The 25,997-nt window shown below is 27.6% G+C and overlaps 1 protein-coding gene and 2 non-coding genes across 7 annotated transcripts in view; 1 reads left to right on the plus strand and 2 right to left on the minus strand.

Annotated features, from left to right (window-relative positions):
* The window catches only part of LOC134831791 (dystrophin, isoforms A/C/F/G/H), a 204,789-nt gene extending 180,577 nt beyond the window's left edge, over positions 1-24,212 (minus strand). For 3 of the 5 annotated variants that reach the window (XM_063845624.1, XM_063845633.1, XM_063845608.1), the window contains exons 1-8: positions 24,081-24,212; positions 9,436-9,590; positions 5,106-8,882; positions 3,577-3,729; positions 3,240-3,401; positions 2,259-3,070; positions 1,283-1,367; positions 13-876 (exon numbers count right to left, since the gene is read on the minus strand). In XM_063845624.1, the coding sequence (XP_063701694.1) occupies positions 13-876; positions 1,283-1,367; positions 2,259-3,070; positions 3,240-3,401; positions 3,577-3,729; positions 5,106-8,882; positions 9,436-9,590; positions 24,081-24,105 (6,033 nt within the window). In that variant the 5' untranslated portion in view covers positions 24,106-24,212. The remainder of the gene's footprint in view (positions 1-12; positions 877-1,282; positions 1,368-2,258; positions 3,071-3,239; positions 3,402-3,576; positions 3,730-5,105; positions 8,883-9,435; positions 9,591-24,080) is intronic. The other 2 variants (XM_063845617.1, XM_063845641.1) reach the window with 2 other exon arrangements.
* Positions 4,447-4,518, plus strand: Trnaq-uug (transfer RNA glutamine (anticodon UUG)). Its single transcript has one exon. It is a non-coding gene; the product is annotated as a tRNA-Gln (tRNA).
* On the minus strand, positions 15,597-15,668 carry Trnaw-cca (transfer RNA tryptophan (anticodon CCA)). Its single transcript has one exon. It is a non-coding gene; the product is annotated as a tRNA-Trp (tRNA).
* Positions 24,213-25,997: the final 1,785 nt, after the last annotated feature.

Raw genomic sequence — 25,997 nt, forward strand, 5'->3', positions numbered from 1 at the left:
GAAAAATTTTACCACATCGCTATCGGAATCGGTTGCCATCTCCATTGAGTATCTTGGAATGTCTTCATCTTCGGAAAATGCCAAAGGTTCGTCATTTTCGTTGTCAGTATTGTAAAAACTATCTCTTTCCCAAATAATTTCGTGTGGCTTTCTCATATTTTCTTGTTGCGGACCACTTTCGTCATCCAACAAGTCTCGATCTTTCGATCCTCGGGGATTGGATCCACGTTCTTCGAAGGAAATTCGTTGTTTTTCCACCGTAATCACTTTTGTCTTCCGAATATCGACTTCCGACACCGAGCTATAAGGATTTAACTTGTTAATTGACTCCAATTCTCGTTCCAGCTCATATTCCAGTTCATCTGGACTTTCATCGGACTCGGGAACTGCTGCAACTTTCTTCCGTTCCACCAAATTTGGGGTCGATCCGGTATCAGTGTCGGACGAAGCGTCAATTATATTCACTGTTTCCACGTATTCGGGCTCAAAAGTGCGACAACTTTCCAAAATGTGATGTTGCACTCTCGAATTTTCTCCATTTTTGTCAACATTTATGTTCTGCACGGTCATTTTCGTGGAAGTTAGTTCCGTTTCGCGGATCTCTACGACGGAAAAATCGTTTGTTTCATTTGAGGAGTTGGGAGAACGCAAACTTCTCTCGTTCATCATAAATGTTTGTGGTGGCAGGAGGTCCGGCATGACGTTTTGTTGTTGTTGCTGCTGCACCATTGCTGATTCGGACGAGACAGACGAGGTTCGCGATGGAGTTCTAGCCCGACGTTGCCGTACTGTGTCACTCACAACGACGATTTCGGTGTCGTCGTGCTTGTTGGTGCCGGAAATTTTGTCCTGTAAGTTACACGTGAGGTTTACATGCTGTTTGATTTGAGTTACCATTGCCCAGTTTTTTTGTTTTGGATAATTTTTCATTCAGGATATAAGGAGAAAAATTAAAAAAGGGTCGAGCTGTTAGATTTTTATTGATTTAAATTTTTTTTTTGACACATTGTTAGTAAAAAACTCACAAAAAAATATTTTTTTTAGCCAAAAAAGGGAAAAAGGACATTCCTGCACCAACAACAACAACAACTTCTTGTACATTACAACACAAATATATAGAAGGACAAGGTGAAGACATTCCAAAATTTACCCAATTCCAACATATATAACAGGATTGATTAAGCAACCGAGTCCCATAAAACAAAAAAAAATATTTATAAACAGGATTACATGCAAAAAAGGACAAAAAATAATTTCTTATAAGAATTTTGCCGGTACGTACCTGAATCAGCTGATATACTTCGTTGTGAAGAATTTCAATTTCCTTCGTTTTAACGTCCATCGATTTCAAATCTTGTTCCATTTCCCTGTTAGTGGTGAAAAAATTGTGGTGAATTAAATTTGAAATTTTTGTAGAAAGAAATTTCCGTTAAATTTTAATTCGAGATTTTTTTTATTTTAAGGTTTGATATTTTTTTTACACCAAAATTGTTGAAGTTGTTAAATTTTCATTAAATTTTTTAATTTTTTTTTTCTTTAAATATGATGCAACTTTGAAATTGGACTTTTAATTAGGCAAAAAAAAGTAATTTTTATATTTTTTTTTGTCCCATAAAGACTTTAAATTTAATTTTAAAAAATCAATTTTAATTTAATTTAAAATATTTTTTTTTTGTTTTTTTTTTATTATATAATTTTGGAAGTTAAATAATAATTTTAAAAAATTGCATTGTTATTCTTATTGTCAAACTTAAATTAAAAAATTGAAGAAAAATAGTTGGAATTTAAATGGAAATAAAAATTAAAAAAAAAAATAATTTTGGTTTTATGTTATTAAATTTAATCTCAGTTTATTTTTTTTTTTTTGTAGTTTTAATGAAAATTAGCGGAAAAAAATTTTTCATTTTTTTTTATCAAAAAAAATCCCTTTGGATTTTTCGACAAAAATCAAAGAGGTGACGAAAATTGAAAATGAATAAAACTTATCATCTTAGAAATTTTTACGAATTTCAGCTTATTTTTTAATTCAAAATTTTACTGTAAAAATAATTTTTACCAAAAAAAAAAATTTAAAATCAATTTTTTATTTATTTTAAAAATTAAAATGGTCAAACTTAGGAACAATTTTTGAAAATTTTTTAAGAAAAATTATGAAAAATTTATTTTTTCAGCTCAATTTTCAAATAATTTAGTGGTTTAAATATTTTAAAGAAAACTGTGTGAAAAAATGAACAAAAAAATTTAAATTTTGTACTTACTTGAGTGTCTCTGGCGATAAATTCTCCAAATTTTGCAAAGTACTGCGCATTTCTTTGAGGACTTTTTCCACATCGCTCCCCAAAACCCCCAAAAGTCTCTTATTACAGCCATCTACTTCACTTTTGAGCTCTTCCAAATAAATGCCGTCACATTTTTGCTTATATTCTTCAAACAATTGGTTCGCTTTAATGAGCGACTCTTCCGCTTCTTGCACGGAAACATTATTTTTATCACTTTGCGGTGCCGTATTCTCTCGCTCATCCAAAAACAGCCGGACTTTGTTCAAAGACTCCCTCAAAGTTGCATTAAGTTTTCGTATTTCCTCCAATGCCAGCTTTGATTTCGTCACATGTTCACCCAATGCGTTATACAAAAACTTCAGGGCATCAATTCGCTGATGAAGCATTTTCGGATTTTTCGTATTTGGATCCTCACAAAGCTTCCGACCTGTTTTAATTACACTTTCTGTCTCGGATTTCACTTCGGACAAAAGACGATATAATTTTAGGCAATGCTGATATTGGTCGTCGACATGTTCCGGACCCGCTGAAGTGGCATCCAAGATGCAAGAATTCCGTTCGATGCTCCGTAATTCGGCCATGGCTCGATTTAGTCGCGACTCGTAGGCTGCTTGGGGTGACGTAAATTCCTCGAGTTTCGTTTGAAGTGACTCGAAACGAGTTTGCAGCAAATTTATTTGATCTTCGTAACGTTTGGCAGCCTCGATTTTTCCATCGTTGCGATACGTGGATACCTGACCGCGCATTTCCTCGAGGACAGTTTCATTCGCTTTGAATTCCTCATTCAGGCGCTGTGTGTGGGAGAAAAAATTAATTTCGCATTCCATTTGAAGGATTTTTTTCGTTCTTCTTTAGACAAAAACGGAACAAGCAAGTTTTCAATCAAAAAAATGTTTACTAACTACTTTTGTCGTTCAGAAAACTAATTACTTTTGTGCAAACAAGATTTTTTTTCGTTACCTGAAAATCATGCGGCACATCTTCAATCGTCGTGTCATTCTCATAAAATTCATTCAACATTTGGTCGACATGATTTATCCACTTTTGGAAATTGGAGACACGTGATTCAGAGCTCTGAGCTTCTGTAATTGCCTTTTCTAGTATTTGCGTTCTTTGTTTCGCCTTTTATTGTCGTATTTCGAAAGGATAGTGAGGAAAATAAAATAAAAAATTAATATTCATGCCGTTTATGCTCGCTCAATGCTCGTCGTTGCATGCTCATGCAATTAGGATGATGCATTCACGGAAACATAACAAGAGAAAAGCGGAGCAAAGAAAAATAAAACGGATGACTTACCTGATGATTTAATTGATTGTACCGGTCAAGGACGTCACGGATTTCAACGTCAATCGATTCCGACATGAATTCCAGCTGGATAATCTCGTTGCCGATTTCCTGGATGCGTTCGAGACGGGAGTCGGAGTGATTGCGAAGGTAGTTTTCGAGATCCTGTTTTGGTTTTTAGGATTAATTAAAAATTATTTTGGTCAAGGGAAGTGCAATTTAAAAAAAATGTTTCATAATTTTTTGAACCTCTTATTGAATAAATTCATTAAAAATTAGAAAAAAAAAAAATTTAAAACCCTAAAAATTGAACCGTATTAAAAAAAAATTTTTTTTTATTAAAAAATTTAAAAAATTAAATTTTTTTTTAAAAAAATTAATTAAATAAAATTTAAAAAAAATGATTTTTAAATTTTGTACATAAATAATTTTTTGATCTTTTTTTAATTTTTAAATATTTTTTTTATTATATAAAAAAAAAAAAATTAAATATTTAAATTTACTTTTTTTAATTATTTTAATTTTTAGTAATTTTAAAAGTTTAAATTATTTTTTTTTTTATTTTTAAGTCAAACGATTATTTAAAAAATATTTTGATGAAATTTTTGTCAAATTTGTACGAAAAATAAAAATTTTTTGAATTTTTAAATATTTTTATGTCGAATTTTATCATAAATGCTAAAAAAAATTTAAAAATTTTTAGCGCTTGCATTTCTTTGTTTTGAATGATGAAAAATAAGTCAACAATGACGAGTTTTTTTTACAACTGATATCGGTTACCTATGCAAAACTATGCATTTATTAACATAAATGAATAAAATAAACTAAAGAAAGAGATTAGTGAGAGCTTCATATGAGACAAAATCGAAAGTAATGTTATGGGGTCCTATAGTATAATGGCCAGTACATTGGACTTTGAATCCAAAAATCCCAGTTCGATCCTGGGTAGGACCTGAAAAAAATTTTTTTTTTGCTTCGATCGCTTTAAATAAATTAAAATTTTTAAAATTAATAAAATTAAATTAAGAATGACGGATTTTAAATTTTTTTTTTAGCAGATGATGTTTGAAAAAAAAAATTTTTAAATAAATTAAACTTTGTTTTATTTTTTAATGAAAGTTAAACGTTTTTTCCAAAATTTTTAAGAAAAAAAAATTTAAAAGAATAATTTTGAATAAAAAAAATAAATTAATAATAATTTATTAATAAAATTTAATTTTAATTTTTAATTCAAAAAAAAAAAAATTTAAAAATTTAAATAAAAAACTGCAATAAAAATTATTATTAAAAAAAATCTAAATTTAAGGATTTTTTTAAAATTTTGTTGAAGATATAAAAACTTATCTCAAGATAAGAAAAAGTCAAAAATCAACTGTTTTTTTAAATAATAAAAAAAATAAATCAATTAAATTTCTATTGTTTTTTTTTTGACTCAAAAGCTTTTTTAATTTTATTTTTTTTTTTTGGCATTTTTGGAATAAAATAATATGAAACATTTTCTAAAATTGCACTTTTTTAAATTCAAAGAAAAAATAACTTACATCAAGCTCTTCCGATATTTCCTCAGCATCGGCAGCATTTTCTGGACTTTTCCTCAAAAGTTTCTCCAGTTTATCAAAATAACCTGTTTCTGCCGCAATCAGCGTCTTAAACTCCCCAATTTGCCCCGCAACATGCTCCAGAACGGCAGTTCTCGTATAAACCTTCGACGTCACCTCGTTCCATCGCGCATTTAATTTCGTAAATTTCTTCGCCAAATAAGACGCTTTTCCATCGACATTTAAATGAATAACTTCATCAATTTGCAACAAAATATCGCTTCCCGTCTCATTCAAATCGCGAAATTTGATCGTCATCTGTTCACATTGCTCTTTAAGCGTTTGAAACTTGGATTTTATCTGGAACAGCTCATTAATGTTATAAATTTCGGAATTTTGATTTTTCGGAGTATTTTTCTCCAAGTCATTTAACCAAAGTTCCATTTCATTAACTCTTCCTAAAATTTCTTCCGAACGCGCGGTAATTTGGTCTAATTTCACGACATTCGTTTCAATCAAATTTTTCAATTCCATTTCTTGGTCTTTTAAATTTTTAATTTTGCCGAGAAGAACTTTCTTGTATTCGTCATCGCTGTTTTTGATAAGAATCTCATTGAAATTCTTGATGCTAATTATGTCGATTTCGATCTTTTTGAGACTTGTACCGTGCTTTTCGTACTCATTCGACTTCTTTTGCAGCGTTTTAATTTCGCCAAAGATAAAAACGTCGCTTGTTAATGTTTTTTTCAACTCGTCAATGCTCGCCTGTATCGACCGGTACTCGTTATTGAAGTGATTCAAGTTCTCGATCGCCGTCTGCTGCTTAATGACTTTTTCGTGTATTGTGTTGACAGTTTTTTCCCAATTCACGATCAGATCGCTGATGGTCTCGACGGCACTTTTGTCATAGACATGCTCGAAAATGTCGTTGAGCTCATTGTATTCCGTCGAAAGGCTTTGCAGACGTTCCAGGTTCTCGTTCATCGTTTCCATGTTGGAATAAACGACAGGTGAGTCATTAACTTTCGCAATAAAAGCTTCCAATTCCTTCACCTTGGCATTTACGTAGTCAAAACCGCCTTTTTCTTGAATCAGTCGCGTTATTGCTCGTTTCATGTCGTTCCAACTTTCCTCGAATTGCGAAAAATCTCGTTGCCATTCGCGATAATCGGAGGAATTTTCGGGCGTGCAAAGCGATCGCGTGTTACTGATGTCCGGCGAGAGCGATTCCATGTTTTTTAAGCGCTTTTCGAGCTCATCTTTGCCCGAATGACGCAAATTGCCGTTGAACCAGTCGCGCATGTCGGCTAGTACGAGCTTGAATCCCGTTAAATTCTTGTAAAAATTTTCTTTTTGCAGGTCTTCCTTTAACCGGACATTCAAGCCTTCCAGTTTGTGACCCAAATTCTCGTATTTGGTGGCGATATCGGTGATTTGCGTTTCCTCGATGGACAGATCGGCATTTGGTTCGGTGCGACATTTCTCCAGTAAATTTTTCGCATTGGAATAAATGTCGCGTTTACGGTGAATTTGTTGCGATAGCTGGTCCAAATATGACGAACGGGTTTTCAGATCGTGCCGGTAGTAGTCGTCAAACTTGTATTCGATGTCTTGGAAGAAATTAATTAGCTCGTTGATGCTTTCGTTGAGTTGCACCACGTTCTCGGACTGTTCCAATTTGCGTTTTTTGCTTGACGAACTCTCATTTTCGTACTGATCGAGTGAAATTGGCTTCAATTCCGCACTTTCCATGTTTTCGTTGGCGGCATTGAGGTTTTTATACAACTCCGTTTCGAAATCTTCCCACGAAAGGGGGCGTTGAATGGATTGTTTTCGCGTTTTTTGTGGAATTTGGAACCCAACTGACTCGATTCGGCTCTGTTGGACCTCCAAAATTTCTTTTAAGGCATCACAACGGTCGTTTAAATGCTCGATTTTGTCGGTGATGTTCGGGGCGGTGCATCCACTTTTCTGTAACGAGCTCACAACTTCGTCTAATTCGTGTAATCCTTTTTGCAGGGCGCCCAAATCCTTCGAACAAAACTTTAAGTAGTTGATTCGTTCCATTATCGCGCCAACTTCTTTCACTTCGTGCCCCTCCAGGGAGATTAAACTCCGTTCACGGGCCTCAGTCCATCGACAAATGATTTGGTAATAAATTGAAAGCTTGATCCAACAAACTTTTACTTTTTGAAGTTTATCCCAACGTTTGGCGGTCCATTTGAGAACATGGGACCAACGTTCCTCCAGAGCCGCTAATCGATCCTCCAGGTCGGAAAAGTTCTCGGAATCGACAATTACCACCAAATTACTCAACCCGTCGACGAGTTTTTTGAGCTCTTCCAAGTCAGATTGGAGTTTTTTGTGTTCCTCGAGTTGAATTTTCAGCTCTTCCGGTCCCGGTCCAATTCCGCCCATGCGTGAAATGCGATCTTCCGTGACTGTAAGAAATTTTTTGAGCTCGTCGATTTTTTCGAATTGCAATTCCGCGAGTCTCGAATGGATTTTCGCCTGAACATCGAGTGCTCGGAGGCGCAAAGTCTCCCATCGCTCGTTCAGCAGAAATAATTGATGCTTAATTTCGTTTTGCTCCTCCAGCGAAAGGCCATTTTGACTGGTTTGCGATTCGGAAATGAGTCGGGCGCCTTCTTCCAATGCCGCGCCCACGTAACTTTGGTGCTCCGAGAGTTTCAGCATGAAATCTTCGTGTTCGTGGAATTGTTGACGCGCTTCGGTGAGATTTGTGGCGGTTTTTAGTTCTTTGGAGACAATTTCCTCGGAGCGCAGGAGTAAAGTGAGGACTTCTTCGACTGCCGTTTCGTAACTGGTAATTTCGATGGAGAAATTTGTGGCTGTCGAAACGGGTCGCGATGATTTTTGTTCCCAGTAGAATTGGGTGTCGCCCTTGTTTTGCGGTAAAAGTAACTCTCCCGTGCTTAAACGGGCTTCGTTTAGCTTAAAATCGGAATTTACTGTTTCCGCGTGTTCAATACTGCGAACAATGTTGACGTTGGAGTCGATATGCACGGAATTTCGTTGGAACGGGAATTGACGGAGATCTTCAATCGACTTGGCGAGTGAAATTTCATCCAATTGCGTGAGATTTCCGGCGTGCATTGGCAAAATATTACCTTCGTCGTCGTAATTTTGCGATTTTGTGACCTCATCTCGCACATCCATGTCTTTTTCATCCAACAATTGCATTTCTTCGGTGCTTCCCGCATGTTCGGCCAGTTGTCGCATCTCGCCCAGCTCATGCTTTTTCGAATCTATCGCATTATAAATGCACATCACATACATCAGGACACTCTTTTTATCGGGTTTTGTCGTATTCACGTCTTCGGGCTCCAAAAGTTGTTCCACTTGCAAGTGGCGACTTGCCAAATCGAATGCCATGCGAAGACGTGCGATCGGATGTAACTTGCAAGCCTCCGTTAAATCGAATTTTGGAATGTTTTCGTATAAAATGTAGAGAAATGCCAAGCCATCGGACCACGATGAGGAGAAATCCGTTACTTTGAGACCATGTGGCTCCGTGAATTGACAAACCCAGGAGAGGAGGGATTTTTCGATGCCACTAACGGCTTGCGAGCTGACTAGTTTTTGGCCGTCGAAGCTGAGGGCGATGAGCCAAATGAGACCAAGGGTGAGTTTTTCATTGCCGGACTCGATGTCGTTACTTGAGATATTTACGAGTTTGACGCCATTTCCGCGGATTACGTCAAGTGCTTTGTTGATGTTGTTGATGTGATGAACTCGCATCCGACCTTTTTCGCGTTTCTGGATTTTTGGAAATTAAAAAAAAAAATATTAGAAAAATTGTTTTAAATTTATTTCAAAATTTTTGTCCCAAATTTTAATTTAAATAAATAAAAAATATATTTTTTAAATTAAATGATTTTTCATATAAAATTACAAAAATTAGATAATTAAATTATTATTTAAATAAATATTTATTTTTAAAAATTAAAAACTTAATTAATAATTAGGTAAAAAAATTAAGCAAAAATTGAAAAAAATATTTTAATAAAATTAAAATTTAATTAAATTAATTAATTTATTTTTTTTTTAATTTTAAACTCAAAAAATTTAATTCTTTCTTTTAAAAATTATTTTAAAAAAAATGAAAATTGAAATTGAAGATGAAAAAACAAAAATATTTTTTTGATTTAATTTTATTTAATTTAATTAATTAATTTAAATTATTACTTTTTTTAAGAATTAAATTGAAAAATCTTAGAAAAGAGTCAATTTTTGATGATTTTTTTTTGGATTTTTAACTTTGCAAAAATTTTGTAATAAATTTAAAACGACTAAAAAAAATAAAACTTACATATTTTTTGTTTGTCATCACCTCCAACAAGGACAAAAGACGATTTCCGTCACGCAAGTCCATGAAAAGATCACGGACTGGTGTCGCATTTGTCTTTGACAAGTATCCATTTATCCACTTTGTGAAAGTTTTCTTCTGTACATCTTGGCGTTCATCTAAAAAAAAAAAATACAGAAAAAATCCATTAGGTCAAATTTTCAACAAAATTTCACGAAATAAATGCGTTGATTACGTTTATCAAACCATCCTTTTAAATAACGCTCACAAAGAAAACTTTTATCTTCACTCGAAAAACGCACAAAATACATACTTCTCATCTTGACTAACAATTCCGTCTGAAATATGAATGGCAAAAATGTCACCATGTATCTCCACTGAACATGTCTGGCTCCGTAGAACACGAAAGACATTGAAATTTCGTTAAATTTTATTCTTTTCTATCCAATCAATCCACGAAAAATTGTTGATCGATGGTAAAAAAATTGTGTTCGAATTACAGCAACAACAAGTACACGCGCAATAAATAAATAAATATTGATGAATAAAATTAATATATAATCGTAAAAAAATCAAAAAACAATCAAATTTAATAAATGTGTATCACAAAGCTGTCAACTGGCCACTAAACATTGTATTGACAATATTTATTTGCATTAAAATGATCGTTCTTTATTTTTTAAAAAAATGCTCCAACAATCGTTCGTCTTTAATTTTTATCGATGAAAAAACGCTCAAATCCAATTTTTTGTTAAATTTAGATGAAATCACGAAATTTACATGGTAATATTAATTAAAAATCAACGCGATTACGAATAAAATTTATGAATAAACACAAAAAATTGAATTTTCTTTGAAATTTCTACATTTTTTGTTCGTTAAAGGAATTATTGTAATTTAGCGTTTTCATGTCGCATCAGATTATGAATAACAAAACACATAATAATAATAGTTCACCGAAAGCTCTTTTCTCGTTTAAGTTGCGATAACAGCGCGGTTTTTTGTGTTAAGAAATATTTATATTTTAATATCATCCGAATCTACACTAATGAAAAGTGACATGCATGTGTTAAATATTTCATATATAATATTAATAATAATAATATTATTGTTTCCAGTAAAATTTAATTAACAGTATATTTGTACAAGATCGTGTTGTGCGATGGAATTTATGGGAAAGAAACCCGCAACGTCTTTAATTAATGTGGATGTATCGCAGTAAAAGAAGAAAAAATATACAAATTGGTTGGGAGAGAGACGTTTTTGTGTCAACTTTAAATTTTTAGCTGGAAAGCTTAGTTAAGAAAGTTTTACGTGAGAAATTTTGTAAAGGCAGTAAATAAATTTTGTTCTGTGAATTATTTATTAATTACAATAAAATTCTTAAAATTTGAGACAAAAAAAATAAAGTTTAATAAAATAAAAAAAAGAAATAAAATTTTAAAAAATAATTCAAAAATAAAAAATCCAATTAAAATTATTTTCTAAAAAATTGAAATAAATTAAAAAATTAAAAAGGATAAAATGAAAAAAAAAATTAAAAAATAAGCTAAAAAAATTTAAAAATATTAAAATTTTTAATTTAATTTTTTTATTTTTAATTTTGAATTTAGAACAATAATAAATTCGATAGCTTTAATATTTGAATTAAGTTAAATTAATATAAAAAAATAGTTTTTCAATAAATTTTAAAGGACAGAATCAACCAAAAATTGAAAAAAAAATTATTCAAAATCAAAATTTTTTTAAAAATAAAAGAATGATAAACTACAAATATTTTTCATAATTGGTTTTTTATTTTATTTTTATTATATTCGTTTTAAAAACTTTTTAATTAAAAAAAATAATAATTTTGATTTAATTTTTTAACAAGCAAGGCTATTTTTTTAAATATAAAAAAATTTAAAAAATGTTTTTATTTTAAAGAGATATCAAAAAGGAGAACTTTGAATTTAAAAAATTATTTGTAAGCAAGGCTATGTTTTAAAAATTGAATAAAAAAAAATTAAAAATAAATAAAAGAAAAATATTTTAAAAAATTACAATAGTGAGATAGGAAAATTTTTATAAAATTTATTATTTTCTCTAAAATAAATCTTTTTTGAACAAAAAATATTATTTGTGAGAAAATGCGCTATTCATAAAATATTTTTACATACAATTTGTAAAATCTTATTTTGAAGATCAAAATTTTCTTTGGAAACTGAAATTTCGTCTTATTGAAAAAAAAATTCTTTGAAATAAAATTTCATTTAAAAATCAAAATATTAAAAAAAAAATTGTACAAAAAATTACATGAAATAACGCAGATTATAATAAAGATAAAAATCAAAATTTTCCTTCCAAGAACATTGATCCTCAAATTTTATTTTTAGATTCAAAAAATGTGTTTCACCAACACAAAATCTATTTTTACATCAATTTATTTATCTAAAAAAACTTAATTTAATAAATTAAAAGAAATGACCTTGAAATATTTTCTTCCTTATAAAACATGCCAACATTCTAGAACTTAGTATTTAATTAAAAGTTACGTTTCTTCTTTTACATCAGTCGCTCCAAATATAACATTACGTAAAACACGGCAATTAACAGTTTTATGTAACTTTACATCATCATCATCACCATCAGAAATTCACAAACTAATAATGAGTAAATATTTAGCAAGTGTATGCAATTTTGTTGAAATTTCAACGAAGATTCCGCAAAACGAGTAAAAAGTTCAAATGAAACACGTTCGTCCGGTTACCGAGTCACTAGGTCAAAATCTCCCGTAAGAAGATTTTAACAAAAATTTTATCATGATCTCGCAAAATTACTTCTTTCATCACACACGTCTATCATCAAAGAAATCAAACGAGCCTTTATCACTTTTTAGACTTTGTCTTGCTTTCGCATGCATCCATCCATCCATCACGTAAACGCAACTAAGTACGATAAATTGTTTGCATGCATTATTTAAAAGGTGTAATATGCTCATTCAGAAAAAAAAACTTTGTCATATCATCCATTTAAGGCAGCATGTTGCATTTATGCTTCAATGACTTTGCACAAGTCTAACACTTTTTGCATAATTTTTTGCACGTCATTCATAAATAAATAAAAAAAGAGAAAGATTTTGCGGTTTTTCTATCAACAAAAAAAAAATAGTTTTCTCTTTTCTCGTGTCTCATCGATTGAGCAAGACGTGGTAATAAAATTGTCTGTATATTTGCACATTTAATCAATATTATCATATCAAACTAAGGCGAGAGTGTTTGACGACGCACAATGCAATGACATCAGTTTCACTTTAAAATATTGATCCAGCTGCCAGTTTTGATCATAAAATTCCATTTTTATTTGAATTAATACTCGAGAGATTAATTACCAAACATGATCATCAAATACGAGCGAACACAAAATATTTTTGCGATGCGAAAATTGATCCCACAAGAGTTTCTAATTTGATTTTTTTTTTTGCTTTTTTTAAGAAGTTAGTTAATTAAAAGTTGCAAAAACATTTGATTGGTTCATTAATTCCCATATGGACACTAATTAATGGTCGCACAAGACAAGCTAATCATGTTTTCAGTTAATTTTTGACATTCTTGGAGAATAAAAAAAAAATAATACGAAATATTTTGTGTCTTTCTGTCAGTTTTTTTTTTGAATTTTTTTCTTAAAAATTGTTTTCATTTTTTAGAATTTTTTTTTTTTTTAATAATTTATTTTATACCATTTTTGTCAAAAACTTTTTTTCAAAATGGGGGGAGCAAAATAAAAAAAAAAAATACTTTTTCATTTAAAAAATTTTTAAATTTATTTTAGTCATTTTTTGATCTAAAGATTTGATAATTAATTAATAAATTTATAAAAAATTTAAACAAAAAATTTTCGTAAAAAAAACTGTAAAAAGATTTTGAAAAATAATTTTTTTGAAAAAAATTTTAAAAATTAAAATTTAAAAATAAATTTTTAATAAGGAAATTCTTAAAAAAAAAAAAATTTTAAAAAGGTTTGAAATTTTTTAAATATTTCAAAGACCAATTAACGATTATTGATTTAAAATTTTAAACTTTTTTTTTAATTTTGCCCCATTGGATTTTCGACTTTTGAAATGGGGCATGGGACAAAAAGTTAAAAAAAAATTTGGATTTTTAGCTTATTTTTTACCATTCATGGTCAATTTAATTTTATTTGCTTAATTTTTCTTGATTTTTATAGAAAAATAATACTTTTCACAGGTTTATTTTTCCAATTTTATTTTTTTGAAAATATTTGATTAAAAATTGTAAAATATTTTTAATTAATTAATTTTTCTGTCTTCAATTATTTTTGTTTGAATTTTTAAAAAAATATTTTTTTTTTTTTAAAATATTTATTAAAAAAAAATATTTTTAATTAATTAATTTTTCCGTCTTCAATTATTTTTGTTTGAATATTTAATTTTTTTTTTAATTTTAAATCGATTCTGTTTTTACTAAAATTTAAGGCATTAAATTATTAATTTAAGTCAATTTAAATTTTCTGAATAAACTTTCGCTTTCAACAAGAAAATAAATCTGACAGATTTCCGACTTAATCCCGATTATGGTTGAAAAATGTGATCAAATCTAAATCCCTCGATGAGCTTTTAAAACTTGTTGTCGCAACTTGCCGAGTTACTGAGTGCCGTGGGCGAACTAATCATGTTGGTGCGTTATTTATCTTTGTCTTTAAAAGTAAATAAATTTCATTCACAAAAAAAAACTGTTAAAAAATTTCGACCAATTTGTTTTGTTTATACTCTCATGTCACTCTCAAGCAGTCGAGCCGCACTTTACTTAATATTCATTGAGCGTTTTTTTATTTTATTTTATTTATTTCGAACGATAGGATGTCTCTTCTGCCGTTTTCGTTGAATTTTTTATGTCATGCAACCGAAAAAAAAAATGCACAAAAATTCGTGTCAAATTCACACTCTACTTATGAATGAAAAGACAAAACGTGCGTAGGCGAACCGGTCTAACGTCACTTATTTTTAATTCATTCATGCTTTTCTCAGCCGCAAGACAAATGACGGTGTCTGGCGCGGCTTGGCGTGCATGCAACTTTCGTTTCGAACAAAGAAACCTTTTGAACGGCGTTTTTTTTTATGTGATATAAATCTCTTTTTTGAAAGGAAATTTATTGCTTACAAAACATCATCATCATCAATAAATATTTAATAATAATAAATATTAAAATATTCCGAGATCAATTTTTTTCTACATGATATCAGATAAATTGACTCAATGATCATATCATCATCAAATGACGCGACTGGTGGTTCAAATCGTAAAAAAAACGAATAAAAATTTACATATTTGGTAATAATTTCGGCTCTTTTCGTTGTAGTTTTTTGATGTTTTATCAAAGATGGTCACGTACAAGCTTTAATGAACAAATGTCGACATGACTTTTGTCTATTCCATTGTTTTTCGGCTTGACTGCGTTTTATTACTTATTTAAGTTTTTGTCATTATTTTGCGAATTTTCGGTCTAATTGTAGATTAAATGTGACTTTGTTTAAGATTTTTTAATTTTTGGCAGTGAATTTTGATTAATTTTGTCAAAAAAAAATTTTTTTTCGTACAATTTTTTAAAACAAATAAAAAAATTTCTTTACTAATATTTTTCAATTAAATTTCCATACAAAATTCGATAAAAAAAATTTTACATGACCTAAATCGAGTTCAAAATTTTAGTTATACATTTTTTTTACTTTTGAATTAAAATTTAAAATAAAGTTTAAAAAATTAGTTTTAATAAATTAATAAATAGTTGGAAAATTAAAATCAATAAAATAAATCAATAAAAAAGAAAATTATAATATTTTTGATCAGAAAAAAATTAATTTAATTTAAAATTTAATTAAATAAAATATTGAAATCATTAATAAATTTTATTTTTTTTTTTTCAAATAAAAAAAATATTTTTTATTTAAATTAAAAAAATTAAAAATAAAAAAAAATAAATGTTAAAAATAAATGAAAAAATTTAAATAAGTTTTAAATGTTAATGTTGACTAAAAATATTTATTTTATTTGATTTTTTAAAAAATATTTTAAATATTTTTCAATAAATATTTTTTTTATAATAAAACGAAAAGCCAACCTTTCAACTTAAAAAAAATAGAAAAAATTCTCTAAAAAAAAATCTGCTGACCCCGACGTGATTTGAACACGCAACCTTCCGATCTGGAGTCGGACGCGCTACCGTTGCGCCACGGAGTCATATGTGTATGGCACGCTTATAATCTGCCACACTGTCATGAAAGCGAGAATAACTGTTCGTCATCATCATCATTCTTATTTTATTTTTTTTTTTGCTAAACTAAAATAGCTTGCTAGACATAATCACCGTGTGTCGATACAAAACTTCAAACGTACAAAACGAGTATTTTATTTTATTTTTTTTTTACTCAAAAATAGACATTGTGTATAAAAATAACAACAAAAACAACAAGAATGACAACAACTAAGTAAGTTTCCGATATGAATACGCAACGCGATGATATTGCGGTAGGTTTGCTTTTTTTATTTTATTGAAAGTGCTTCATTTCTCGTGAGGTGGGAAAATTATCGAGTTGCGTAAAAAATAAAATAAAAACAAAGTAAATATTTCTAATATCAATATAAGTTTAACGAGCAACGACGCGTTTCTTATCAAATAAATAAAGGTGCATGTTCAATATATAGCCAATAATAGTAGAGGCGTATCGATGTCTGTTTGTGTGATTGCGGCGTGAATGAAATGAGTACTTATTCGTGGAGAGTGAGAGAAGAGTTTCGCCGGCTAAAATAAATACCGCAAGTCGTATTATTTTACTATTAAATTAAGTGAGTTTGTATTTGTTTGCGATGATATTTAACCAGTAGATCTATTTTTCCTACAACGACGATGCACGGTGGTTCAAAAATTAAAAAAATTTAAAATTAAAAAAATAAAATTTAAAAATTTTAAAAAAAATATTAAAAATAAAAATTTAAAAAAAAAAAAAATTACAAAATATAAAAAATTTAAAAATATAAAAATAATTTTAAAAAAATTAATAAAAATTATTCACTTATTAATATAAATTTATTTTTTTATTCCAAACCAAAAACAGTTTTTTTTAAACTGAAAATAATTTTGAAATATTTTAACAATAATTTTTGTAATTTTATTTTTTTTTTTTGACCCGAGGAATTATTTTGGGCCCACTGTGCAACGAATATCTGTTTCTTGTTTGTTCATTTTTTTTCTCTTCACATCGAATTGCCTAGTTGTAACACAGAGGACCGTGGAATGAAGAGAAAATGTCTATATAATTAATTTTAATTTAAGTATTTTAATTTGATTTTCAGTTAATTTTTAATGGCGAGGAGAAAAAGGTAAAAAGTTTTGTGATGTACCCATGACTGCGTTTTACTCTCGGACTTAATGGGTCGTTAAAAAGTTGTTTCATTGTAAGATGCTTGTTCGGAATGAAGTGAAAATCGTTTAAAAGATGCTTTAATAAAAGAAAATATTATCAAAGGATTGAGTGAAGGCATTATCTAGCGAAGTAAATAAATCATGCAACTGGAAAGGATGTTTAAAGATTTATTTATTTTTCTTCGGTAGTGAATAGGAAATAAACATGCAAAAATAATGTCAGTAAGTTTCAATAACAAGAATTCGTTAGAAAATTTTCTGTCTATTGCGGCGTTAAAAGCAATATTACTTAAAGCAAAATTGATTGCAGTATTTTTTTTTACAGAACTCCTTTGCATGTGAAAAACTAATTTGATTGGATTAATTTTTATTTTCAAATTTTTTATTTATTTTTTTTTTCAAGCGCATATTTTTTACAAATTTTAAATGCAAAAGACATTTCTTTAAAATTTTCTAAAATTGCTTTAAAATTTTTAATTTTTAATTTAAATTTATTTTTAAAAAAAATTATTTTTTTTAGTTATGTATTTAGAATTTTATTTTTTTTTTTGCAATTGTTAAACAAATTTTTCAATTCAAAATTCGTTATATAGCAACATTTGCTGTATTATTTTTTTTTTTTTTCCCCAATTATTTTTTTTTTGATGCATAATTGATTTTTTTTAAAAACACATTTTTTAACATTAAACAATATCGTCCCAATGCACATTTTTCACTTCACCCTCCAATTGAAGCCTCTTTGCAACAAATTTTGCTACTCAAATAGAGTTGTTTTTTATGCACAATTTGGTTTCCGTTTAACCCTGCTCAAAATGAAATAATACAGCAACGTTGTTTTTCGCTAAATAGGGATTCGTTATTATTTAATAAATTTTACGTAATATTTTTTTTTTCATTTTTCATAATTTTTAATGTTTTTAAAATTTTTATATAATTTTGAGCATTTAAAAAATTCAATTCTCTTGCTCTATAGACTCGAGTATTGCTTTAAATTAATTCTATTTAATAAGAATAATTTTTTAAAAAATAAAAACCGATTAAAAAATTATTTAAAAAAAATTTCTACAAGTTTTATAATTTTTTTTTCCATTTTTTCTAGATCAAAATTAATTAACCATTAAAAAATTTTGAGTTCACTTCATCACCTCCAGTGTAAAATTATGAAGCCTCTTTGCAAAAAAGGCAATTTTTGCTACTCAACTAAACAACTCTATTTTTACCAATTTGACATGTTGCGTCAAAACAAACATCCCATTTTAAAAACCCATTTACTCGTACTCAAAAGCAATATTACTAAGTAAGAGGGCAAGGCAAATATTTAAATTAACATCCAAACTACAAACTCGTCACATTAACACACAAAAAATCACTCAAAATTTTACAATAACGAGCACTGATGTGGGCAAAACTAATATTTATATTAAAGTTTGTCATTAATCGTAATAAATAATTTTCAACACTCAAAGAGTTCGAGTGTCGATGGAATAAATTTAAAGGTCAGTAGCAGCGCCGGTTCATAGTAGCATATGGTTGATGAAATTATTAATTAGTCTTCTAGAGTTGGTGTCATGCACCAAATACTGGAGAATTGAGTTTCTCGCAATGAATGCGGGGAGTAAGTTGTTCAAAAATAAATAATAATAATTTCAAGAACGGAATCAGTTGAATCATAATAAAAATAATTGTTTATTGTGTGCCAGAATGTAATATGTCAGTATTGTTATTATTTCGTTAAAACCAGAGCATAGTGTCGTGTGGTGCTGTATGTGGAGTTGAACGAACGCTCAAGCATGAAACGCGCTCCGTGCACTGTTATAAATGCCATTCTTGAACACACAACGACGACGACGACGATTGTATTGTTCTCGTTCTCTCTCTCCGTGTGTTTGACTTGTATCATTCTTTTTTAATGTTTTTTTTCTTTTGCTGCGCTTGTTTATGCGATCGATGTTGCTGCTACGTCAGTTTTATTTACATTGAACATTTTTTGTTGTGTTCAGTTATTTTGTCATACTTTCCGTGCTTGTTACCCAAGTTGCATTCGATTGCCGGCTTCATGCCCTACAGTACCTTCGAGCAAGAAAACCACAAAAAATAAAATAAAATGAAACGTGAAAGCATATTATTTGCCCAATAAATGTTAGAGACACACAAAAGTGTGAAATCTTGGTGTTTCGCGTCATGTTTTGAAACGTAAAATATCTGCGATGCACGAAAAATTAATATTTTAGTCCAATTTTTGAGAACAATTTTTTTTTTTGTTATTCAATAATTTTTAAATTGTTTAATTTTAATTTTTTGTTTTTAATTTTTGTCATTCAAAATTTAAAAAAAAAATAAATAATTAAAATTAAAAAAAAAAATACAAAACAAGTCGAGTTTAATACCGCATTTTTTCTTCCAAATACGGTAAAAAAAATTTTTTTTAATAACAAAATAATTTAAAAAAAAAAAAGTTGATAAATTCATTTTAAATTAAGTTTAATTTAATAAAATAATTTATTTAATTTAAATAAAAATAAATAAATTTAAATTATAAAAAGTTGAAAGTTTTACACAATTAAATATTTTATAATAATATTTTCTAAAATAATTTTTTGTTTTTATTAAAACTATAAAAAAAATTTAATAAAAATTATTGTTAACTTAATTAATTAATTATTTTTTTACTATTAAAAATCCAATCAATTTTGAATAAATAATTATTTTTTTTACTATGAAATTAAGTAAAATTAATTTTGACGAATATTTTAAACAAAAAAATTATATTTTTTAATAAAACATTAATTTTTAAATTATTTTGTTATTTTTTTTTTTTTAATTTAGATTTTAAATCATTTTAAACAAAATCAGAAAGCTTTCATAAAAGTTAATTTTTGAAATTTTTATACATTTTTTTTTAATTTTGCAAAAAAATCAAAAAATTTTGAGTCAAAAAAAATTTATCTTCTTCAAAAGACAAATTTACGCCATAAAAATTGAAACAAAATTAAAAATTTAAGAGCTTCAAAATTTTTATCTCGTGAATTTTTAAGTTGCGAGACACAAATTTTTCATAATAAACGGAGAATGTTATCCGGAAAAGAACGAAACGAAGAAACAAGACAAATTTCTGATGATGCGTGACCTTTATTGGATATTGTAGGCATTCACTGCAGATTATTTGGCCTACTTTTGGCTGTTGTTGTTGTTATTATTTATCATATATCATCATCATCATCAACATTTAAAACGATGTATTGTTTCCGCATCTCGTCTCATTCCCGGATTATTATTGTCTTTTGTGAGTATACTTTTTGAAATTGTATGCACTAATTTGTTTTGCTTGATTGCACGTTTCTCGTTGAATTGTTTCGATTTCGAACAACATCAAACATCGAACGACCTCTTATCGATCAATTAGCAGCAAAGCAGCATCAACAAGGCACGTCCCGACAAGAGGCTGGATATTAAATAATTAAACAACAAACTGCTACAAATTTGTTTATGAATTTCTAGGCTTTGCGTGTGTGTGTGGGTAGCAGCTTGCTGTTTGCAATAAAAGTGAAATAAATAAAAGGAATGTTTATGAAATGGAAGTTTGTAGGAAATTTTAGTTTATGATTGAAAGTACAACGTTGTGGCTTTTGATTAATGTTTTAACACTTTTTAGTAGCAATTTTTACAGCAGAGTGAGTTTTTGTGCTTTTTCAATCGACGCAGTCGAAAGTCGACACCAACGCAGTAACCTTGTTGCTTGGTAGTCGTTGGAAATGCTTTTAGTCGTAAATACTTTGAATTTTGATGCAAATTGCAGTTTAATGGCAATTTTATGAGAAAGCGAGGCATTTTTTAGCTAACGTTTACACGTTTTGTAATTTTTTATGATTTTGATCTCGAGTCTGTAAAAATTTTATATCTTAGATCAAGAAATATTTCATGAACACGAGTTTTTTTAAATTTCATTTATTTTTACATTTTTTACAAAAACAGCAATGTGCGTGTCATAAGTAAAAAAAAAGTAAAAGTCAATAATATTATTTAAAATTTAAAGATTTTTGTATATTTTTTTTTAAATGAAACATCAATTTAAGCAATTAAATTTAAAAATATTTTTTAATTGTATAAAAATTATTTTTACAAAAAATCCACCAAAAGTTCGTTAAGACTACTTTAAAAAAAAATTTAAAAATTCTAACAAAAAAATTTTATACCTAATACATATATTTTATTATTGAGGGGAATTGAAAATATTTAATAAAAATTTTGAAAATTTCTTGAAAAACTAAGGAAAAGAACCGAAAAATAGTCAATTTTGATGAAATTTTTAACTTTTTTTTTTATTTTGCCCCATTGGATTTTCAGCTTTTGAAATGGGGCAGGGAAAAAAACATAGAAAAAAATTTTGGAGCGGCCAAAATTGTTTTGATGTAAATTATTTAATTGATTTTAATTTTATTTAATTTAATTATTTGTTTCAAAATTATTTTTTTTTTTCATTAATTTTATTTAATTTTTTCGTTTAGGAAAAAAATTATAATATAGCTTCGGGGAAATTTTTTTAATTTAAAAAATGTTGAGTTGATAAAACGAATCGTTTTAAAAATTATATATTTGAAACATTTTAAATTGAATTGTGAATTAAATTAAATTAAAATTAAGCGATCTCAAAAATCCCAAAATAAATCATAAAATTTATTTTGTCACAAAATATCAGTTAAAAGTGCATCAAACAAATATGAAAATTCTTCATAAATGACGACACGACAAACTTCGTCATTTGGAAAGGAGGAGGAAAATTTCACATTCTACACATGTCACAAAATGAATAATTTAAAAGGATTATGATTGAGTGTTGAAACGTCAACCGTAAAAAGTTTCATGTAATTAAAAGATATTCCGTTTGCAAACGATAACGAGAACTGACAGTCATACCATGATGGCAGGCAATAGAAATGCAGTGCGGACTTTTATTAAAAATACAAACGCAGAAAAAAAGATCTGACTAACTAAGCGACTTATAAATTAAATTTTTATACCTAAATGCATCAAAGCTCCAAGGAGAGGAAAATAAAGAAAGAAAAAAAAGTAAAAACAAGAAGAATGCGCGTGATTTGATTGTGCAATATAATATTTATCTATCCACGACGATGACGACGACGGAGATGATGACTCGAAACAACAACTTGGTAATGAAAAGACTCTTAATTAAAATTCTTATCAGAAAATTTCAAGACGAACGCACACAGCTATAATAAGTGTGGAAGAGTGAGAGAATGACGGGCAGCAGACGTGTTGGAATAAAGTAAATATCTCTCTCAAAAGACTAAAGTTTATGTATTTTACAAAAGATAGTAGCAGAAAAAACATATCTTTGTAAGTAAAATAGATAATAAATAATAAAAATACAATATGTATTTTACAAAAGATAGTAGCAGAAAAAACATATCTTTGTAAGTAAAATAGATAATAAATAATAAAAATACAATTGGGTGCACTGGCACAGGTACATAATCAAACAAAACACAAAAAAGGAGAGATAAGAAAAATTAACAAATAATAATTTTTATTATTAGCAGGTAGATAAAAAAACCGCTTGTAAGAAGATTAAGAGACATTTTTAAAATGAGAATCAGCTGAAAGTAAATAAAGTGGTAAACTAATTTAAGTTTTATGTGTAGTTTGAAGATTTTGTGGTTTCTTTCTATGACAAATTTTATTAAAAATTTATAATTTTTTTTTTTTAATAAAAATATTGTCAAGGCTTTTGTTAGTCATCTTTCATTATTATAATTTAATAAAAATAATAAAAATGAGATAAAAATAGTCATGGAATGAATTTATTTTAATATAAAAATTAAAATTTTTTTACAAAACTTAATTTTATAAAAATTAAATATTAATGTTTTAAAATTCTCTGTAAATTTTTATAAAATAGTGAATTTATAATTTTAACAAGTTTGCTACTTTTTAATTATTTTTTTTATTCAAAATTTATTTTTTAAAGTTAATTGTTAACAAAAAAATAATATTTTTAGGTATTTTTTATTTCTTAACAAAATTTTATTTAAATTTAGAAAAATAATATTTTTGAACTTCTGAGAATTTTTTATTAATTTTTAACATTAGGTAATTAAAGTTAAGTATGTAACTTTCTTAAAAATCAAATTTTCTTTAAATTTTTTAAGCAATTTTTTTAAAATAAAATATTATTTATTTTTAAATATTGAAAACTTTTAATTTTTTTTAATAGTTTAAATTTTTTAAATATTTTTCTTTAATGAAAAAAATATTATTATTTTGATTTTTTATTTTTTGAGAACTTCAAAAATTAATTTTGATCAATTTAATAATTTTTAAACTTTTTTTTTCGAATTTTTTAACCTTTAAGAATTTTTAAACCATTAAATTTAACTTACTTTAATATCAAAAATATTTTTTTCTTCTATTAAATTTTATCAATACCTCAATAAACCATCATCACGCTAACTGACAGCAGGCCAGACAACATGACAATGAAACAAATTCTTCGAAAAACGATGAAAAAAATTACTACCTTCACTTTACTCATGCACATAAAGTACACAATAAAAGCTTTATGGGATAAACATTGACTACATAAAATTGTTTTTATTGACAGACAAAATAAGTGACTAGAGTAGACCCGAGATGCGATGCTGGGGTAATGCATTGGGAATTGGACAATGTTTGAAAAATAAATTGAATTTGAATTATTTTTATAAAATTTTCATCTCACGTTACTTTTATTTTCATTACAAACACATCATCATTGCAACGTTTCGATGGCAACAAAAAAACTGAATAAAAGATATATTTAAATGGAATTTCTCGTGAAAAATTTTTTTTCGCCTCAACAAGTTAACTTGATACACGAAAAATAAATAAAATAAAAGGAATTCAATTTTAAAACATGAATTTAAAAAGATAAACAGCTCTTTTAGATAAGACAAGCTTATCATGAACTTGCTAGCGACAAGTGGTGTTTGTCGTCATTACTCATCATCATGTCGCCAAAAAAAAATTTAACTACTCATATTTCATGATTTTACAAATATTTTGTCTTGAATTTCCTTTCTAGGTAGTACTCATTTATTTTTAAAAAAATAAAAATCACAATGAATTGTAACATAATCCATTCATACATTTTTTTTTGTTTTTGTTTAGTTCTATTTGAGCTTTATTTAAAAACACGAGTAAATTATTTATAAAAAAAAAAATTTGCTACATACCAATGAAGCCCGTTGCTGACTCCATTTTTTATCGTATTTTTCTCGGTAAATTAATCCAATATTTTATTTGTGTTATTAACTTGTGATTTTTTTTTATTTTTAAATAATAATAATAAATGATATAGAATTCTAATCCGTTCCGTATATTAATAATAAATATATATATTTATTTATATATTATGTATGTATTTTGCCGCTATATACTTTAAATGATTATTATTATTTGAATCGTTGATGAAGTTGTCTGCTGCATGAATATTTACATTTTTAAGTAATTTTTTGCTATTTTGTATATTTTTATTTTTTTTTCTTTCTATTGCTTCACTAATACGTTTCCAATGAATTGGTATAATTACAATTTTTTAATTTTTACTATTTATGACATTGATATAATATTGAAAATGAACTTTTTTGTTTGTATTTATTTATTAAACATTATTTTATGTACAATTTTTATTATTATATAGGTAGAAAAATATATAAAATCTTATAAGAATTCACTTGTTTTGATATTTTTTCACATAATTTCTATTAAATTTTGATTATTTTTACTTTTTTAATTGATATTTTGTATTATTTTTGTGTAATTTTAACTTTTTCACTCATTTTTTTGTTAAATAATATTTATTTACACAGATTTTTTGTTGTTTTATATATATTTTATGTACACACACACCTACACGACACACTCCGATACATTTATAACATGAATGAAGCAACAGGTAGTTGTCAAGATTTTCAAGTTTTCACAAATTTTTCGTATTTTTACGCGATTTTTATCGATTTTAACTATTTACATTGATAAAACGTTACTTTAGACGCACGTTAGACGCGAAATTCCGAATTAAAACTACCGAAAAACACTTAAAATCGAATAAAAATTAGAGCGAAAGAGAAAAACACGACTTACATCGAATTCAATAAACACGGAACAATGAGGTGTGAGTGACTACCATTCAGTAAAATATATAAAATTTCTCGTATATCGTTGAAAATGGAATTGATGTGAAAAATGGAACTGCCGTTGTTGTTGTTGTTGTTGGTGCATTGAAAGTGAATGTTTTATTTTTTAGACTCACCATTGATGACTTTGATAATTGAATCCACCGAGTAATTTTTCATAATTGTCGGCACTAGATTTTCCTCGTGCACGAATTTGTATTTGACGAGACCGTTCATTTTTTTTTTCGCTCGTTGATGTGATAACGAATTGCAATCAATTATTTTTTTATCTCAAGAGACACGATTTTTGTCGTTCACTGATTGAAAAAAAACTGCGGAGAAAAAGAAAAACTTTTTAATGGGAATAGCAAAGTTTTCTCCTTTTTTCTGTCTCTAACGAACGTTGGCGCACGAAAAAAAAGTAAAACAAAACATTGACAAATGAATTTAAAAACTGAAAAACAGGTAAAACTTTTGCTTCTTCACTCGTTGATGTCACGTTCTGCTACTACTTGGCATCATCTTGTGCTCTACTAGGTAATTGAGAGAGACGACGATTATGAGGGAAGAGCGAACTAAAAGTTGTTTAAATTTATTATTATTTAATTTTTTTTTCCTCGTCATTATCAACGGAGAGCGATTCTGTCATAACATTTCACTCTGTACACTTTTATGAGGCCAAGAAAATAATCAAAAATATTTTTTTATTTCACCTTTTCGTTTTTTTTTTTGAGAAATTTTCGAGTTTTTTTAATGTAAGAAAATATTTGAAATTTCGTATAATTTTGTGAAAATTTTTTTTGAAAGATCAAAATTTTTCAAAATCAAAATTATTAATTTTTTTATGATTTTAAAATTATTTTTAAAAAATTAATAAAACATTAATAAAAAAATATTTCACAAAATTAAAATTGTTCAATTATTTTTAAAAAATATTTAAAAATTTATTTATTTTTTTAGTTATTATAAATTGAT

The sequence above is a fragment of the Culicoides brevitarsis genome, chromosome 1 (assembly GCF_036172545.1).
Source record: "Culicoides brevitarsis isolate CSIRO-B50_1 chromosome 1, AGI_CSIRO_Cbre_v1, whole genome shotgun sequence".
Lineage (NCBI taxonomy): Eukaryota > Metazoa > Arthropoda > Insecta > Diptera > Ceratopogonidae > Culicoides > Culicoides brevitarsis.